The 19,963-nt window shown below is 38.7% G+C and overlaps 2 protein-coding genes across 2 annotated transcripts in view; one reads left to right on the top strand and one right to left on the bottom strand.

Annotated features, from left to right (window-relative positions):
• The window catches only part of LOC106996270 (SH3 domain and tetratricopeptide repeat-containing protein 1-like), a 127,008-nt gene that overhangs the window by 81,680 nt on the left and 25,365 nt on the right, over nt 1-19,963 (bottom strand). The window contains 1 exon segment of the mRNA XM_077967219.1: nt 19,334-19,567. The gene's annotated coding sequence lies outside the window, so the exon portion shown is untranslated.
• Nucleotides 1,688-6,882, top strand: LOC144334980 (beta-defensin 109-like). The gene is made up of 2 exons (XM_077967252.1): nt 1,688-1,745; nt 6,677-6,882. Exons 1-2 carry the CDS (start codon nt 1,688-1,690, stop codon nt 6,880-6,882), a joined length of 264 nt encoding a protein of 87 aa, XP_077823378.1.

Here is a 19,963-nt window from a genome sequence, read left to right as displayed (position 1 = left end):
GAGTATTAGCCTTGTGGCATTACTGAAGACCCATCTGATTAGTAGTTATCGAGTAGTCACCCTGGCTAAATATATGGGTTTGATTTTTAATTTTGAAAATGAAAAATATTTTAAAATCTATGTCTTACATCCATATCCCCAGGAAATTTTAATCAAGTTTTAAAACTTCCAAATTTAGATAAACTCATGTTTTTTGTTGTTTTAATTTTCACTCAATGAAAATAGAAAAAAAACTAATTGGATAGAACAGCACAGCAGAAGCATTACTTATCGCCAAAAATGGGATGCAACAAGACTGAAGAAGAAAATGCAGGACAGTGCTTAAAAAAGCAGTCTAATGAAAAGTGGGGTCTCCTCAGGGTGTCCTTAGGTAGACATTGCAGCAGAACTGCAAAGTTTTCTTTAGAAGGCTAGGGAAGAGAGGAGGAAACAGAGAAGGGGCAAGAGTGGAAAATAGAATGAGGCTCAGAATACCAAGCGTTAGTGCTGTCCCTATCACCTTCCTCACTTGATCACTGGGTGATCTTGGGCAAGTTTCTTCCTTTCCCTCAGCTCATTTCCTCATCTGGAAGGTAAGTCACTAGACAAGATAGTCTTTGATGTTCATTGTAACTCTAACTGATCTTCCCCAAGCAAATAGCTGGGAAAGACACTGTGCCCACAATATGCAAGACACAAGGTTTACAAGCAAAGAACAAATCAAAACAAAAGATGATTTAAAACCCCTAATGTCACTTGAATTCTTACAAATAAACAATGGTACATCATACTTTTACAAAGTCCTTCTGTGATTTCATTTTTAAAATCATTTTAAGTTTTATTTTACTTCATATTAAGATAATGGGAGATAAAGTGTTACATGGGTTCATGCAGGAATATATGTAAGAGACACAAAAATCCACAATAGGTAATTGTTATGTTAGTAGTTCCCTTTACTGAGGGGGAGCAGACAAAAGAATGTTAGAAAAAGCTTCATAAAATGGATTATATAGAAAGTGCTTTAAAAGAGTTTGGTATTTTATTGAGTGGGAAAGAGAAATACGAGGAGTTATTGTTCAAGGGTTAAAGCTATGCAAAATGAGTCAATTACAGAGATAGGCTCTAAAACATAGTACCTATAGTTATTACTGAGGTATTTTGTATTTAACAATTTGTTAAGAAGGTCGATCTTAGGGGTTCTGACAACAACAACAACAACAATAAAGGGACATAGGAAACATTTGGAGGTGATGGATATATTATTACCTGGATATTGGTTGTGGTAACAAGAGTAATATCTATGTGCAAATTTGCCAAACTGTATGCATTAATTACGTAAGTGTTTGTATAACAATTTTACTTCAGTTCCTACTATATTACCTGGCAAACAATACTTTATACTTAAAGTAAGAGCAATGATTATTGCATGTGCATGTTGAAAATAATAAAGAAAGCAGGTGACAGTAAGACATCCTGAGTCTTTTGGAAATAAATAGCATTCACCTGCTTTCTCATCCATTGAGATATCACCAGATTTATGTACTTGTGTGTCCCTGGAAGTTTCTTGTGGGAGATTTAGTTATTCTCTTTTCGTTAGGCTCTACTAACCAAGAACAAATCACAGACTCAGACAGCATCATAAAAAGGCCCAGACCCACGATGTCCAGAGACTCCAGGCTCAACCCACATTGATGCTGGCCCTTCAGCCATGAGACTCCATTTGCTTCTTCTTATTCTCCTTCTTTTTTCAATTCTTTTATCCCCAGGTAAGTTGGTAGCTGATTACTACAAGGTTCTGCAGATTAGAAGGCTATATCCCTGGCCAGACAAGATCCTAGAATCAGTCCTGTGGGTTCAAGAACCTAATATTTACAGCTTCACTAGGACAATAATAGGGAAAAATAGAAAAGAGACTCATTTAGCAGTAGTTCCTCTTGATAAGATTCCATCCATGTTTTTTGATCTAGTGAGTGGATATAATAATGGATGCTGCTGAAATTCAATCCTGTCAGATCAAACTGCCTACATATAAATTTCCATGTCCCACCAAGGCATCTCAAGATACAAAGTAAGAATACAACAGAATGTGACCTCAATGAGATGTCTTTGCGGGAACTGGAAATTTATATGCAGGCAGTTAGACCTGACAGGATTGAATTTCAGCAGCATTTATTATTATATTTGCAGAGGTTGCAGTGAGACAAGATCGCGCCATTGCACTCCAGCCTAGGCGACAGAGTGAGACTCCAGAGAGAGAGAGAGAGAGAGAGAGAGAGAGAGAGAGAGAGAGAAAGGAAGGAAGGGAGGGAGGGAGGGAGAGAGGAAGGAAGGAAGGAAGGAAGGAAGGAAGGAAGGAAGGAAGGAAGGAAGGAAGGAAGGAAGGAAGGAAGGAAGGAAGGAGAGAGAAAGAAAGAAAGAGAAAGAAAGGAAAGAAAGAAAGAAAGAAAGAAAGAAAGAAAGAAAGAAAGAAAGAAAGAAAGAAAGAAAGAAAGAAAGGAAAGCAAGCAAGCAAGCAAGCAAGCATTAGTGAGGGAGAGCGAGTGAGAGTGAGTGTGTTTGGGCCCCTACTGATGATGCTAAACTATCACAAGCCCACACTCAGCCTTTCAACATTTGCTGGAGATTCACTTGTTTCCTTGTTATCTCCACCAAGGGCAGCTTCCTCCTGCTTCTGCTGCTGCAACTCAGCTAGGCACAAAGCATCTGTGGATCCGTTCTTTTTTCAGCAGGGCTTCATCACTTTGAATTTAAGTTAATTAGCTTTTTTTGAGACCTCAGTTCTGTGTTTTAAAATGAAATCTATGATCTATAGATTATCCAGCTTATTCTCTTTGTCAGGGCAAGAGTATTTTTCTATAACTTTCTAAATTCTAAACAAAAGTAAAAGTTCACTTCTTTTCAGAATCCCCACGTGTCAGAAAGTGTTACTATTATCATCAGTTTAGTGATATTTATGGAATACCAAGTTGACTCTAATATCAGCTTTTGGGTTAAATTCTTTCTTTCTGATATGTAGCCTTTGAAATTTTATTTGCTGCAGATCTCTTGGTAGTGAACAATTTTCATTTTTATCTGTCAATTTCATATTGTGATTTTTGATCTGGAAAGACAGCATTACTGAGTACCCAATTCTATATTAACAGTTATTTGCTCTCAACATTTGTTGATACTAGTTTACTCATTTTTAGTTTTTGCTTTACTATAATAATCAGATAAATATTATTTCATTATAAATTATCCTTTTTTCAATGTTTGTATGGTCTGGTGTTTGGTTTTAATGTTTTATAATTTAACTAAAGTGAGTTTATTTTTATATCATCTGTTAGAAATATATTCTTTGAATCAATGGATTTATACCTTTTCTTAATTTCTTTTTGAGAATCTTTTGAAATGGTGAATACTTTTACACTTCTCTCCCCCCATATTTGAATTAAATAAATGTTAGACCTTGTGTTTCCATGTTACATTCTGGGTATATCATTTAAACATTTTTTTCTTCACTAGTTATCCTCTTACCTGTGTCTAATATATCATTAATAACTTGCATTTATTTTTAAATTATTTTTTGTTTCAGACCTGCCTTTATTTATTTATTTTTTTTTTGGAGATGGAGTCTCGTTCTGTTGTCCAGGCTGGAGTGCAGTGGTGCGATCTTGGCTCACTGCAACCTCCACCTCCCGGGTTCAAGCGATTCTTCTATCTCAGCCTCCTGAGTAGCTGGGACTACAGGCACCTGCCACCATGCTCGGCTAATTTATATATATATATTTTTTAGTAGAGACAAGATTTCACCATCTTGGGCATGCTGGTCTTGAACTCCTGACCTCGTGATCCACCCATCTTAGCCTCCCAAAATGCTGGGATTACAGGCATGAGTCACCACGCCCAGCCAGACCTGCCCGTTTTTTCTATCATCTATATTGTTTTACTATTGTTTTTACATCTTTGTAATAGTAGATTGTTTCTTTAAACAATTGATACATACCTGCTTAATTATTTCTCCACATTGACGATTTCAATACATCTAGTTTTAAAGGGTTTAGATATGCTATTCATTTCATTAACTTTTATTCGTGGTGTCTTGCTTACCTGATCATTTTTAATACTGAACTCATTGTTCATCCTTAACCTGACATCATTTTATGGTCTGAAATGAGAATGCTATTATCCAGACTTCCTCTGTGAAGCTGACTCAATGCTTTAACTCAATATAGAAGTTTCAGCATTAACAAACTGGAACTTCTGATGGCCCAAGAGTCAGTAGTACCATCATTAGCATTACTGATCATAGCAGATCTTCCCAGAAGATCTGGGAAACCCTCACCCCCCTCCATCAGCTATCCAATACAAAGTGCCCACTGCTCAAGCTCCAGTTCACAGACTATTTTTGTGTTTGAAAGAGGAGATATTTTAAGAACTTGCCTAACCATTTTCAGGGATAGAAATGTTTCAAAGAGATCCTCTACTATATATATGTTCTATAGCAGCAGTCACTTGAGAGCAGCTCACTTGCAGTCATGGCCAAAAGCCTAAATCTTTCTTTCATTCTAGTCACACCTATTTTGTATCTTTTGGGGATATCTCAGATTCAGATGCATTCATAGTATTCTATGATTTGCGACACTACTATAGATTCTTCAAAATGTTACAACATTCCAATGGTATGTTGGGAGGTATAGAAGGAGAGGAAAAACAATGGGCTCAAATGTCCTCTGACTTCTCTTCTTACAATATGTTTCATTGTTCAAAACTTTTAGAACTATATTAATACAGCATTGACAGTGGGCATTCTTCTTTTCCTTCTGACTTTAATAGGATTGAAGGAAGGGTTTTGCTATGAAATTGCTATATGGGTTGTATTCAGATAAATTTTGACTTTATAAAGCCAATATTCTCCTCATTATTTTTAAATGCTTACCAGGATTCACAGTATTATTTTCAGTTCTCCCTGTTTAAAGGCATATTTAAATAACTTGATGACTTGGGTATAGTATATATGTTACTCTGCTACAGAAACAGAAAAACCACCACCATATTATATTCTAAGATACTTGGTACACCAATTGCACCATCTTTTTTTTAGCTAAGACATTCAATTCTTCCACAGGTGGGAGCACATGAATTAGCATCATTTACTACTCGTAGCTTTCACTACAGACTTTCAGACTTATGGTGCCCAAAAGAAATAGAATACTTCTAGCTGGGTTTAAAAGCTACAAATAAACATAGGAAATATACACTATTTTGAAAGTATCACTTGAGTGTTATGCATGTATTTCAATATTATATTGCTAATTTTAATTGTTCAAAGTTAAAGAGCTTCAACCTCCCCCTCATGCATTCCTGAATCACCCATTATTCCCACACATACATTGTTTGATACAGCATAAACCTAAGTAAATAAAGATGTGGCAAAATGAAAAAAATAAAATAACGTTATACCATTCTCATCTGTGAATGGCATCAGTAGACAGATGTGAATAAAAGTAATGTGATTATAATTTTAAAAATCATATTTAATAGGATCCATTTATTATTAAATGAACATTAGGCTACTTAATGAATAATAAATCTTTGACACAATGAAAACTCTTAATGCAGAGTGAGACCAAAATGAAAGTAATAACTGTTTTTCTTCTAACCCTTGCTTTAGTTGGTCTTTCCACCAGACTGTCACTTTAAGGATATTATAATAGCACAAAGCCACCAGCTTTACCATTAGAGAGATCTTCATTAAATTATCTTTGTTGTAATAAAGGTTATCTGGAGGAAATACTGGTCTGGACACAATAATAAATGTCAAGCTTTCTAATATTTTCCACTTTTAGACACAAATTGAAAGGATCATTTATAATGTCAAAAATATACTTTTTTCTAACTAATCTATCCTATGACTAAGACGCTATTAGCAATTAAAGTAGATAGAGCAAATCTAAATGTGCAGAGAAAAAGTAATTTCCACTTGTTTGAACAGATGAAAGCACGAATAAATTGAAAGCCTGAAATATTAGCTTGGGGGAATAAAATCACTCGGGGGAGCAAAAGCAGGATATACCAGCCTTTAACTCTACACTTCCCCCAAGAAAAAATTTATAGATAGCTATGTACAAACCAAAATAGCGCTGGGAGGGTTCAAGGGACCACTTAAGAAACTATAGCAACACAGTGAAGCCAAAAAAAAAAAAAAAAAAAAGAGAGAGAGAGTGAAAGAAAAAAAAAAACAAAAAAAACAAAAACGAATAGCCATATAGAAAAAACAACTCCTGAAATCAGCATACCTGAGACAGCAGAAACATCTTTTTTGGCTAGGCACGAAAAAAGCAGAAAGGGATATCAGTATCAGCCACAAGGTGGAACCACTATGGCCCTCAGTAACCCTCTCTGGCAGAAGACACTGGCATTTTTGCCCTGCAGTAAGCAACAGCCATTTCTGAGAGAAAATCCAGAGGAAAAGATGAAGATGTACCATCCCCGCCCACATCCCTTTTCCCCCACCAAAAATACCGTGACTGTTGTGCCAAACCAGGATCGGAACTACTACCTTTCTTAATCTGCATGTGTCCCTGACATATGAGCAGCAACCATTTCAAAAGCTCCCACATAGAAATGCTCATACTAAATTTATTCTGTTACTTAAGACTGTTTATGGATTTACATTCCATTGGTGGACTATCTCACTGGATCTTCTTTCCTGCAGTAAGAGGTGGTTTGGGTGCTGCTGAAGGTCATTGTCTCAATTTGTCTGGTGTTTGCAGAAGAGATGTCTGCAAAGTAGTAGAAGATCAAATTGGTGCCTGCCGAAGAAGGATGAAGTGCTGTAGAGCATGGTGGATTCTAATGCCAATTCCAACACCACTTATCATGTCAGATTATCAAGAACCCCTTAAACCTAAGTTGAAATGAAACTGATGTAAAATAAAAATACATCAAAAGTGAAGTTATTTGCATCTAAGAATATTGAAATATACATATTAAGTACTTCCATCTTGATAACCATCTTGTGTTTTCACTTATCAACATAAATGAATAAATACTAATTTCAAATATACCCAATACTATTCCTTTGTGAGTCATTAACAGATCTTAACAAAACCTTTAAAAATGAGAAAACTGTTACTTTTGTTTTCCAAGATGGTGGATTGAAGGCATTGTTAGCCTGCCTCTTGCACTTGGAAAGACAAAATGGTGTGTAGAGATTCACACTGAACTTTCTTTCAAGAAGCAACACAGGAACTTAACAGGAAAATTGAAATAAGCCACAGACCATTTGAAAGAAGCAGCAGGATGCAGCTTACACCATAAGCTAGGCAGAAAATTTTGAGTTTCCAGGGTGTGAGATGGGGATAAACTGACTGTAAGATATACACTTCCATTGGGAAACCTATCAATCTAGGCCATGGGGGAAGGCCTTAATCGTACTCAGGGCTGGAGTTGATTCAGTGAAGAGTGACGAGTATATGAAGAGTGGCATTGGGATGTGCTTTGAGTCTCCAGCACGTTCCCAGTTTCTGGCAGGATGGAGGGAAGCCATTTCTGATTCTACCTCAGAGAGGACCTCCCAGAAGTCTGCCAGCTAACACAAATGGTAGTCACAGGTTGAGAGAACCTCCCAACTGAAATGTTTGATATAATTTTCTGTGGGGACAAACTCCCCAGGCCAGAACTGAGAGGTGAGTGGGACGTGTGATGCAGCAGCAAGCACAGGAGCTGGATGCCCCTGCTCTGCAGGTGGATCAGGAGGGGTTTGGCCTGAAGGCTGCAGTTACTGTCTCAATAGGAGAGGCTTATGGTATGGGTCAGTTTTGAGCTCTGAGTTTAGACTTCTTGAAACTTAGCTAACTACTCCCAGTGGAACACTGTGGGTGTGAGACCTGCCTCGCCAAGGATGTGGGAGCTGGATGGGGCTTACTGCCAAGCTGCTACTCCCCATTCTTCATATGGACTCTCCTTGTACAGAGGCAGAGGCAGCTTCACTTCTCTCTGGAAAATTACCCCAGTGGCCTAAGAACTGCCTTCCAATTCCCACTGGAGCCACTGCTTGTCCCACACGTAGAGAGCCAGAGCATCACTTTACCTGACCTAGTTCCCACTTGGTTTTGCTCAACCACCTACCCTGGTAGATTAACACAAATAACAGAAGAAACTTTTAGAAGCCCTTTGGCTCTACCCGTTCCCTGAGACACCAGAGTACCTCCCATGGGTAACATAAGGCAAGTCCAAATCTCACCACTACCACCACAGCTGGCAGTCTTTTGCAAGCACCACCTCCTGGCTGAAGGCCAACTGACACAGTCCATTAGAGCATCTTGAATTCAGAACATACAATGTCATGACAGGCCGGGGAGCCTCCTCTGCCCTAATTTGGCTCTCTATCACACATTCTCACACACACACACACACACACACAAACACACACACACACACACACACACACACACGTCACACACACACATCAACCTACTGGCAAACCGAGGTAAAAACACACACACACACACACCTGCTCAATTCAGGCCATTATCCCTGATGAACATCGATGCAAAAATTCTCAATAAAATACTGGCAAACCGAATCCAGCAGCACATCAAAAAGCTTATCCACCACGATCAAGTGGGCTGCATCTTTGGGGTGAAAGGCTGATTCAACGTACACAAATCAATAAATGTAATTGATCACATAAACAGAACCAAAGGCAAACACCAGACAATTATTTTGATACACGCAAAAATGCCTCTGATAAAATTCAACATCCCTTCCTGTTAAAAACTCTCAATAAACTACGTATTGATGGAACATACCTTAAAATAATAAGAGCTATTTCATACAGCCAATATCATAAAGAATAGACAAAAGCTGGAAGCATTCCATGTGAAAACCGGTACAAGACAAGGAAGCCCTCTGTAACCACTTCTATTCAACATAGTATTGGAAGTTCTTGCCAGGGCAATCAGGCAATAGAAAGAAATAAAGGGTATTCCAATAGGAAGAGAGAAAGTCAACTTGTCTCTGTTTGCAGATGACAGGACTTCCTATTTAGAAAACCCCATCATCTCAACTGAAAAACTTCTTGAACTGATAAGCAACTTCACCAAGGTCTCAAGATACAAAATCATTGTGCAAAAATCACAAGCATTCCATTACACCAACAATAGTCAAGCAGAGAGCCAAATCAACAATGAACTCCCATTCACAATTGCTACAAAGAGTAAAATACCTAGGAATACAATTAGGAGTACAACGGATGTGAAAGACCTCTTCAAGGACAACTGGAAACCACTGCTCAAGGTAATAAGAGAGGACACAGACGAATGGAAAAACATTCCATCCTCATGAATAGGAAGAATCAATATTGTGAAAATGGCCATACTGCCCAAACGTTATAGATTCAATGCTATACCCATCAAAATACCGTTGACATTTTTCACAGAATTAGAAAGAACTATTTGAAATGTCATATGGAATCAAAGAATACCCCATATAGCCAAGACAATCATAAACAAAAATAACAAAGCTGGAGGCATTACGCTAACTTCAAACTGTACTAGAAGGCTACGGTACCAAAACAGCAGGCTACTGTTGCCAAAACAGACATATAGACCAATGGAGCAGAGCAAAGACCTCAGAAATAACACCACACATCTATGACCACCTGATCTTTGACAAACCTGACAAAAACAAGCAAGGGAGAAAGGATCTCCTATTCAGTAAATGATGCTGGGAAAACTGGCTTGCCATATACAGAAAACCAAAACTTGACCCCTTCCTTACACCTTATACAATAATTAACTCAAGCTGGATTAAAGATTTAAATGTAAAATCCAAAACCATAAAAACCCTAGAAGAAAACCTAGGCAATATCATTCAGGACACAGGCAAGGACAAAGATTTCATGACAAAAATGTCAAAAGCAATTGCAACAAAAGCCAAAATTGGCAAATCGGATCTAATTAAACTAAAGACCTTCTGCACAGCAAAGAAACTATCATCAGCATGAGCAATCAACCTACAGGATGGGAGAAAATTATTGCAACCTACCCATCTGACAAAGGTCTAATAACAAAAATTGACAAGGAACTTAAACATATTTACAAGCAAAAAAAAACAAACAACCCCATCAAAAGTGAGCAAAGGATATGAACAAAAACTTATCAAAAGAAGACATTTATCTAACCAACAAATATATTTTTTAACAGCTCAACAATACTGATCATCAGAGAAGTGAAAATCAAAACTACAATGAGATACCATCTCACACCCATCAGAATGGTGATTATTAAAAAGTTAAGAAACAATAGATGCTGGTGAGGCTGAGAAGAAAGAGGAACGCTTTTACACTGTTGGGGAAACTGTAAATTAGTTCAACCATTGTGGAAGACAGTATGGTGATTCCTCAAGGATCTAGAACCAGAAACACCATTTGACCCAGTAATCCCATTAGTGGCTATATACCCAAAGGAATATAAATCATTCCACTATAAAGACACATGCACATGTAAGTTTATTGCAGCACTATATACAATAGCAAAGACATGAAACCAACCCAAATGCGCTTCAGTGCTAGACTGGATAAAGAAAATGTGGTACCTATACACCATAAAATACTATGCAGTCATAAAAAGGAATGAGATCATGTCTTTTGCAGGCACATGGATGAAGCCATCATACTGAGCAAACTAACACAGTAACAAAAAAATCAAACACCGCATGTTCTCACTAATAAGTGAAAGTTGAACATTGAGAAAACAAGGACACACTGAGGGGAACAATACACAACACGGCCCGCTGGGGACTGGGGGTGAGGGAAGAGAACTTAGAGGATGAGTCAATAAGTGCAACAAACCATCATGGCAAAGGATACCTATATAACAAACCTGTACGTTCTGCACATGTATCCCGTATTTTTTAAATTTAAAAACAGGAAATACTTATGTACATACATACATACATACATACACACACACTTTCTTCCCGGATCTTCATTCCTGGTAAGCCAAGGAACCTGGAGAAACACCAGAATTCTGTCCCTCTGAAAATGCAGGACAGGTCTACCTTCATCAGCATAAAATTTTGGACCAAATGTGGTAACTGCAGGTCCACCCCACAATGAGTAACTGAAAATTGAGGCAGTATTTCAGATCCAAAAAAACTGATGAAGCAATTCGTGACACATTTGGGTTGTTTTTGCCTTTTCCTACTATGAAGAATGCTAGTAGGAAGAAGGAAGAACGGTGTACAAATATCTGTTTCATTCTCTGCTTTCAGAATCCTTTGCTTGTTTGTGTGTTTGTTTGTTCTTTCTTGAGACAGGACATCACTCCAGTCAGCCAGGCTTTTCCAGTCTGTAATTTTTGTTCTTTCCTTTTGTCAAGTTTTAGAAGATTTTATTTAATTTCTATTGAATTTTAAGGCATTTTTAGATGTGTATTAAAACATTATCTCACTTGCTGTGTGTTACATTTCATTTATTTTCATCGTCCCTTTTTTATTTTATTATTTTATTTTATGATAGTTTATATTCTAGGGAATATATGCACAAAGTACAGGTTTGTTACATATGTATACATGTGCCATGTTGGTGTGCTGCACCCATTAACTCGTCATATACATTAGGCGTATCTCCTAATGCTATCCTTCCCTCCTCCCCGCACCCCACAACAGGCCCTGATGTGTGATATTCCCCTTCCTGTGTCCAGGTGTTCTCATTGTTCAATTCCCATCCATGAGTGAGAACATGTGGTGTTTGGTTTTCTGTTCTTGCAGTAGTTTGCTGAGAATGATGGTTTCCAGCTGCATCCATGTCCCTACAAAGGACATGAACTCATCCTCTTTTATGGCTGCATAGTACTCCCTGGTGTATATGCGCCACATTTTCTTAATCCAGTCTATCATTGATGAACATTTGGGTTGGTTCCAAGTCTTTACTGTTGTGAATAGTGACACAACAAACATATGTGTGCATGTCTTTATAGCAGCATGATTTATAATCCTTTGGGGATATAGCCAGTAATGGGATGTCTGGGTCAAATGGTATTTCTAGTTCTAGATCCTTAAGGAATCGCCATGCTGTTTTCCACAATGGTTGAACTAGTTGATAGTTGACAGTTCCACCAACAGTGTAAAAGTGTTCCTATTTCTCCACATCCTCTCCAGCACCTGTTGTTTCCTGACTTTTTAATGATCACCATTCTAACTGGTGTGAGACGGTATCTCATTGTGGTCTTGATTTGCATTTCTTTGATGGCTAGTGATGATGAGCATTTTTTCATGTGTCTGTTGACTGCATAAATGTCTTCTTTTGAGAAGTGTCTGTTCATATCCTTTGCCCACTTTTTGATGGGATTGTTTTTGTTTTTTTTTTTCTTGTAAATTTCTTTGAGTTCTTTGTAGGTTCTGGATATTAGCCCTTTGTCAGATGAGTAGATTGCAAAAATTTTCTCCCATTCTGTAGGTTGCCTGTTTATACTGATGGTAGTTTCTTCTGCTGTGCAGAAGCTCTTTAGTTTAATTAGATCCCATTCGTCAATTTTGGCTTTTGTTGCTTTTGTTGTTTTAGACATGAAGTCCTTGCCCATGCTTGTGTCCTGAATGGTATCGCCTAGGTTTTCTTCTAGGGTTTTTATGGTTTTAGGTCTAACATTTAAGTCTGTAATGCATCTTGAATTAATTTTTGTATAAGGTGTAAGGAAAGGATACAGTTTCAGCTTTCTACTTATGGCTAGCCACTTTTCCCAGCAGTATTTATTAAATAGGGAATCCTTTCTCCATTTCTTGTTTTTGTCAGGTTTGTCAAAGATCAGATAGCTGTAGAAGTGTGGTATTATTTCTGAGGGCTCTGTTCTGTTCCATTGGTCTATAGCTCTGTTTTGGTACCAGTACCATGCTGTTTTGGTTACTGTAGCCTTGTAGTATAGTTTGAAGTCAGGTAGTGTGATGACTCCAGCTTTGTTCTTTTGACTTAGGATTGTCTTGGCAATGCGGGCTCTTTTTTGGTTCCATATGAACTTTAAAGTGGTTTTTTCCAATTCTGTGAAGAAAGTCACTGGTAGCTTAATGGGGATGGCATTGAATCTATAAATTACCTTGGGTAGTATGGCCATTTTCACTATATTGATTCTTGATTCTTCCTATCCATGAGCATGGAATGTATGGAATGTTCTCCCATTTGTTTCTGTCCTCTTTTATTTCATTCAGCAGTGGTTTGTAGTTCTCCTTGAAGAGGTCCTTCACATCCCTTGTAAGTTAGATTCCTAGATATTTTATTCTCTTTGAAGCAATTGTGAATGGGAGTTCACTTATGATTTGGTTCTCTGTTTGTCTGTCATTGGTGTATAAGAAAGCTTGTGATTTTTACAAATTGATTTTGTATCCTGAGACTTTGCTGAAGTTGCTTATCAGCTTAAGGAGATTTTGGGTTGAGAGGATGAGGTTTTCTAAATATACAATCATATCATCTGCAAACAGGGACAATTTGACTTCCTCTTTTCCTAATTGAATACCCTTTATTTCTTTCTCTTGCCTGGTTGCCCTGGCCAGAAGTTCAACACTATGTTGAATAGGAGTGGTGAAAGAGGGCATCCCTGTCTTGTGCTAGCTTTCAAGGGGAATGCTTCCAGTTTTTGCCTATTCAATATGATATAGGCTGTGGGTTTGTCATAAATAGCTCTTATTATTTTGAGATATGTTCCATAAATTCTGAATTTATTAAGTTTTTAGCATGAAGAGCTGTTGAATTTTGTCAAAGGCCTTTTCTGCATCTATTGAGATAATCATGTGGTTTTTGTCTTTGGTTCTGTTTATATGCTGGATTACGTTTATTGATTTGTGTATGTTGAACCAGTCTTGCATCCCAGGGATGAAGCCCACTTGATCATGGTGGATAAGCTTTTTGAAGTGCTGTGGATTTGGTTTACCAGTATTTTATTGAGGATTTTTGCATGGATGTTCATCAGGGATATTGGTCTAAAATTCTCTTTTTTTTGTTGTGTCTCTGCCAGGCTTTGGTATCAGGATGGTGTTGGCCTTATAAAATGAGTTAGGGAGGATTCCCTCTTTTTCTATTGATTAGAATAGTTTCAGAAGGAATGGTACCAGCTCCTCCTTGCACCTCTGGTAGAATTCGGCTATGAATCTTTCTGGTCCTGGACTTTTTTGTTGGTAGGCTATTAATTATTGCCTCAATTTCAGAGCCTGTTATTGGTCTACTCAGGGATTCAACTTCTTCCTGGTTTAGTCATGGGAGAATGTATGTGTCCAGGAATTTATCCATTTACTCTAGGTTTTCTAGCTTATTTATGTAGAGGTGTTTTTAATATTCTCTGATGGTACTTTGTATTTCTGTGGGGTCGGTGGTGATATCCCCTTTATCATTTTTTATTGCATCTATTTGATTCTTCTCTCTTTTCTTCTTTATTAGTCTTGCTAGCTGCCTATCAATTTTGTTAATCTTTTCAAAAAATCAGCTTCTGGATTCATTGACTTTTTGAAGGGTTTTTTGTGTCTCTGTCTCCTTCAGTTCTGCTCTGATCTTAGTTATTTCTTACCTTCTGCTTGCTTTTGAATGTGTTTGCTCTTGCTTCTCTAGTTCTTTTAGTTGTGATATTAGGATGTCAATTTTAGATCTTTCCTGCTTTCTCTTGTGAGAATTTAGTGCTATAAATTTCCCTCTACACACTGCTTTAAATGTGTCCAGAGATTCTGGTATGATGTATCTTTGTTCTCATTGGTTTCAAAGAACATCTTTATTTCTGCCTTCATTTCGTTATGTAACCAGTAGTCATTCAGGAGCAGGTTGTTTAGTTTCCATTTAGTTGAGCAGTTTTGATTGAGTTTCTTAATCCTGAGTTCTTGTTTGATTGCACTGTGGTCTGAGAGACAGTTTGTTATAGTTTCTGTTCTTTTATATTTCCTGAGGAGTGCTTTACTTCGAACTATGTGGTCAATTTTGGAATAAGTGCGATATGGTGTTGAGAAGAATGTATATTCTGTTGGTGTGGGGTGGAGAGTTCTGTAGATGTCTATTAGGTCCGCTTGGTGCAGAGTTGGGTTCAATTCCTGTATATCCTTAACTTTCTGTCTCGTTCATCTGTCTAATGTTGACAGTGGGGTATTAAAGTCTCCCATTATCATTGTGTGGGAGTCTAAGTCTCTTTGTAAGTCTCTAAGGACTTGCTTTATGAATCTGGGTGCTCCTGAATTGGGTGTATATATATTTTGGATAGTTAGCTCTTCCTGTTGAATGGATCCCTTTACGATTGTGTAATGGCCTTCTTTGTCTCTTTTGATCTTTCTTGGTTTAAACTCTGTTTTATCAGCGACTAGGATTGCAACCCCTGCCATTTTTTGTTTTCCATTTGCTTGGTAGATCTTCCTCCATCCCTTTATTTTGAGCCTATGTGTGTCTCTGCACGTGAGATGGGTTTCCTGAATACAGCAAACTGGTGGGTCTTGTCACCACCAGGCCTGCCCTATAAGAGCTCCTGACTCTTTATCCAACTTGCCAGTCTGTGTCTTTTAATTGGAACATTTAGCCCATTTACATTTAGGTTAATATTGTTACATGTGAACTTGATCCTGTCATTATGATGTTGGCTGGTTATTTTGCTCATTAGTTGATGCAGTTTCTTCCTAGCATCGATGGTCTTTACATTTTGGCATGTTTTTGCAGTGGCTGGTATGGGTTGTTCATTTCCATGTTTAGTGCTTCCTTCAGGAGCTCTTGTAGGGCAGGCCTGGTGGTGACAAAATCTCTCAGCGTTTGCTTGTCTGTAAGGATTTTATTTCTCCCTCACTTATGAAACTTAATTTGGCTGGATATGAAATTCTGGGTTGAAAATTCTTTTCTTTAAGAATGTTGAATATTGCCCCACCCCTCCCTTCTGGCTTATAGAGTTTCTGCCGAGAAATCCACTGTTAGTGTAATGGGCTTCCCTTTGTGGGTAACGCAACCTTTCTTTCTGGCTGCCCTTAACATTTTTTCCTTCATTTCAACTTTGGTGAATCTGACAATTATGTGTCTTGGAGTTGCTCTTCTAGAGGAGTATCTTTGTGGCGTTCTCTGTATTTCCTGAATTTGAATGTCAGCCTGCCTTGCTAGGTTGGGGGAGTTCTCCTGGATGATATCCTGCAGAATGTTTTCCAACTTGGTTCCATTCTCCCCCTCACTTTCAGGTACACAAATCAGACGTCGATTTTGCCTTTTCCCATATTCCCATATTTCTTAGAGGCTTTGTTCATTTCTTTTTACTCTTTTTTCTCTAAACTTCTCTTCTCACTTCATTTTATTCATTTGATCTTCAATCACTGATGCCCTTTCTTCCAGTTGACCGAGTCGGTTACTGAAGCTTGCGCATTTGTCATGTAGTTCTTGTGTCATGGTTTTCAGCTCTCTCAGGTCATTTAAGGACTTCTTTACATTGGTTATTCTAGTTAGCCATTCAGGAAATCTTTTTCCAAGGTTTTTAGCTTCTTTGCTATGGGTTCGAACTTCCTCCTTTAGCTCGGAGAAGTTTGATCGTCTGAAGCCTTCTTCTCTCAACTCGTCAAAGTCATTCTCTGTTCAGCTTTGTTCCATTGCTGGAGAGGAGCTGCATTCCTTTGGAGGGGGAGTGTTGCTCAGATTTTTAGAATTTTCAGTTTTTCTGCACTTCTTTTTCCCCATCTTTGTGGTTTTATCTACCTTTGGTCTTTGATGATGTTGATGTACAGATGGGGTTTTGGTGTGGATGTCCTTTCTGTTTGTTTGTTAGCTTTCTTTCTAATAGTCATGACCCTCAGCTACAGGTCTGTTGGAGTTTGCTCAAGGTCCACTCCAGACCCTGTTTGCCTAGGTGGCAGCAGTGGAGGCTGCAGAAGAGTGAATATTGCTGAACAGCAAATGTTTCTGCCTGATTATTCCTCTGGAAGCTTCGTCTCAGAGGGGTACCCGGTTGTGTGAGATGTGAGGTGTCAATCTTACCCTAGTGAGGGTGTCTCCCAGTTAGGCTACTCCAGGGTCAGGGACCCACTTGAGCAGGCAGTCTCTCTGTTCTCAGATCTCAAACACCATGCTGGGAGAACCACTACTCTCTTCAAAGCTGTCAGACAGGGACATTTAAATCTGCAGAGGTTTCTGTTGCCTTTTGTTTGGCTATGCCCTCTCCCCAGAGGTGGAGTCTACAGAGACAGGCAGGCCTCTTTGAGCTGTGGTGGGCTCCACCCAGTTTGAGCTTCCCCACCACTTTGTTTACCTACTCAAGCCTCAGCAATGGCAAGCACCCCTCCTCCAGCCTTGCAGCCTCCTTGCAGTTAGATCTTGGACTACTGTGCTAGCAATGAGGGAGGCTCTGTGGGCGTGGGACTCTCCAAGCCAGATGCGGGATATAATCTCCTGGTGTGACATTTGCTGAGACCCTTGATAAAGGACAGTGTTAGCGTGGGAGTAACCCAATTTTCCAGGTGCTGCGTATCACGGTTTCCCTTGGCTAGGAAAGGGAATTCCCTTCCCCCTTGCACTTCCTGGGTGAGGTGATTCCTCGCCCTGCTTCGGTTGTTGCTCTGTGTGCTGCATTCACTGTCCTGCCCCCACTGTCCAACAAGCCCCAGTGAGGTGAACCCGGTACCTCAGTTGGAAATGCAGAAATCACCCGTCTCCTGTGTTGCTCACGCTGGGAGCTGGAGGCTGGATCTGTTCCTATTCGGCCATCTCGGAACTGTCTCTCATCGCTCCTTTAATGAACAAAAGGTTTTAGCTTAGAAATCTTCCTGTTTGTCAAGTTTTTCTGATTTTGACTTTTCCAAATATGCTGTCATATACAAGAAACCCTTGGATATAAAATTCCATGAATATTTCTCTTTTCTTGCAGTCATCACTTCGGTGGATGTCATCAATTAATCTCTGGGTTATAGCATGTTTTCTTGAAAGTGTTCTGCAGTCTATTTTGGACATTGAGAATTTCATCAAACTTAAGTGAATATTTCTACAAATTGAACGCATAGTCCCTTTTGATGCTTTATTATTTGCATATATTGCTTCCACAAGACCATTTCATGAAAAGACTTGTCTTGTCCCCACAGCCAGATCATTGCAACATGATATAGAATCAATTGGTCAAAAATGGGAAGGTTATCTCTGGAATGTCTATTTGACTCCATTGATCTCTCCATTTTAATTAAGACACAATATGCTGTGTTAATTACATAACATCGCTGCACATTCTCAAATCAAAAAGTGTAGTTCCAACTTCTTGTCGTTCAATCGCGGAAAGAATGATCTTATCTCCCAGATGCACATGCTTGGAAGTACTTCTCAACACACACACACTCTCACATCCAGACACAAAGATACAAATACACACATAGACACAAACTGTTTAATACATACACAATTGTAACTGGCATTGTTTTACATGAAATAAGGCAAATGTGTAGCCACTGTCCTAACTCAGTTCCACTCCTATCATATTTGCCCATAACACTGATTAGTAAATCTGATTCAACTGTTCTATAATCACAATTTAAGCTGTGTCCATTAAATTCCCTGAGGAATGCAAAAGGATACAACCTAAGACACAAAACTTAATGGACTGCTGATATTTCATTGTTAAATTGGGTAATTGATGAGTAAATGTAGTGGAACCGGTGGGTGGGCATTAGTTATATAAGGGGTGAAGCAGCAAGATACTTCATTATTAAAAGGTGTTTGAAAGAAATTGAAACACAGGAGTGTGTGTATTCAGCTGAAATAATATTAGAAAACCCGGAAATAAATCTCACTTGGGGTGTTAAAAAATTGCATTAGGGGAGATTCTGGGTCAATCGTCCAACTGTGCAAACTGGATCTTGGAAGCAGGATCCCTTTCCTGCAATGAGACTTGTTTATTGGTGGTGGTGTTTCAGTGGAAACGATTTTAGAGAATGGCCCCTTCCTTTTGTGTATCTGCTGATTAGATTTCATGGCTGATTAGATTTCATGGGAAATCTGGGGTTTTAAACTCTATTTAAATGTTAACATAATTCATTCAAATGACAAAAAATCAACAGGTTCTTTGATGTGGAATCATCACAGATCCCTTTCTTCTTAGGTACAGTTATTAAAGTTGACCTACCAGAGTGAAACAATTATGGAGAATGGCCCCTTCCTTTAGTGTATTTGCTGATTAGATTTAATGGTACATTTATCATTAGGTATAGTGATCAAAGTTGACCTACCCAAGAGTAGAGATGTCCAGGACAGAACTCAGGACTCTGTAGAATCACAGAATCTTGGATGCAACACTGTTCAAGCACATAAATATGCTCATTCAGAGTGTTTCGGTGTGACATGTGTGTGAATTGCAGTGTAATGAGCATGACACGCAGACAGGTTATCAAGTGGACTCACCTCAAACTCAGTTATGGGCATTACAGAACACTGATGCCAAGTTCCCGGATCCAGAGGAAAGAAACTCCAGCATCCTGTGTAAAGCCACGGCATCTGGATTTCTCATGCTTCTGGGGATCATGCTCCTGAAAATAGTGACTCCTTCCTCCTTGTGGAGCATCTTTCTCAGCAGCACTCATTTCTTCTTCCAGGACTCTGTCCAACAGAAAGGGGAAGCCTTCTGATAGAGCACACCTGACCCATGAAAAGAAAAGGGAAAGAAAGGAGGCCAAAGGTCACACTCTCCTCATTCCACCATCCTCCCTAAAATCATCCTGATTTCATGGGCCCTGAGACCGGGGATGCTTCTGTACACCTCGAGGCCTTGCCACCTGGCCTAAATTCTATTCTCTTTCTCATTATCTGAAAAATTTTAAGAAAATCCCTAGAGCCAGGATCTTTATTCCTAGTAAGCCAAAAGTCCCAAAGAAACACCCAAATTCTGTCCCTCTTAGTTTGGGAAACAAGTCTACCTTCATCAGCATGACATTTTCCACCAAATGTGGTAACTGCAAGTCCACCACACAATGCTTAACTGGAATTGGAAGCAACATCTCCGACGATGAAAAATACATGCAACAATCCCTAAGA

Source organism: Macaca mulatta, chromosome 15, assembly GCF_049350105.2.
Source record: "Macaca mulatta isolate MMU2019108-1 chromosome 15, T2T-MMU8v2.0, whole genome shotgun sequence".
NCBI lineage: Eukaryota > Metazoa > Chordata > Mammalia > Primates > Cercopithecidae > Macaca > Macaca mulatta.
The sequence above is the reverse complement of the archived record's forward strand: the minus strand, read 5'-3'. Positions and strand labels throughout refer to the sequence as shown.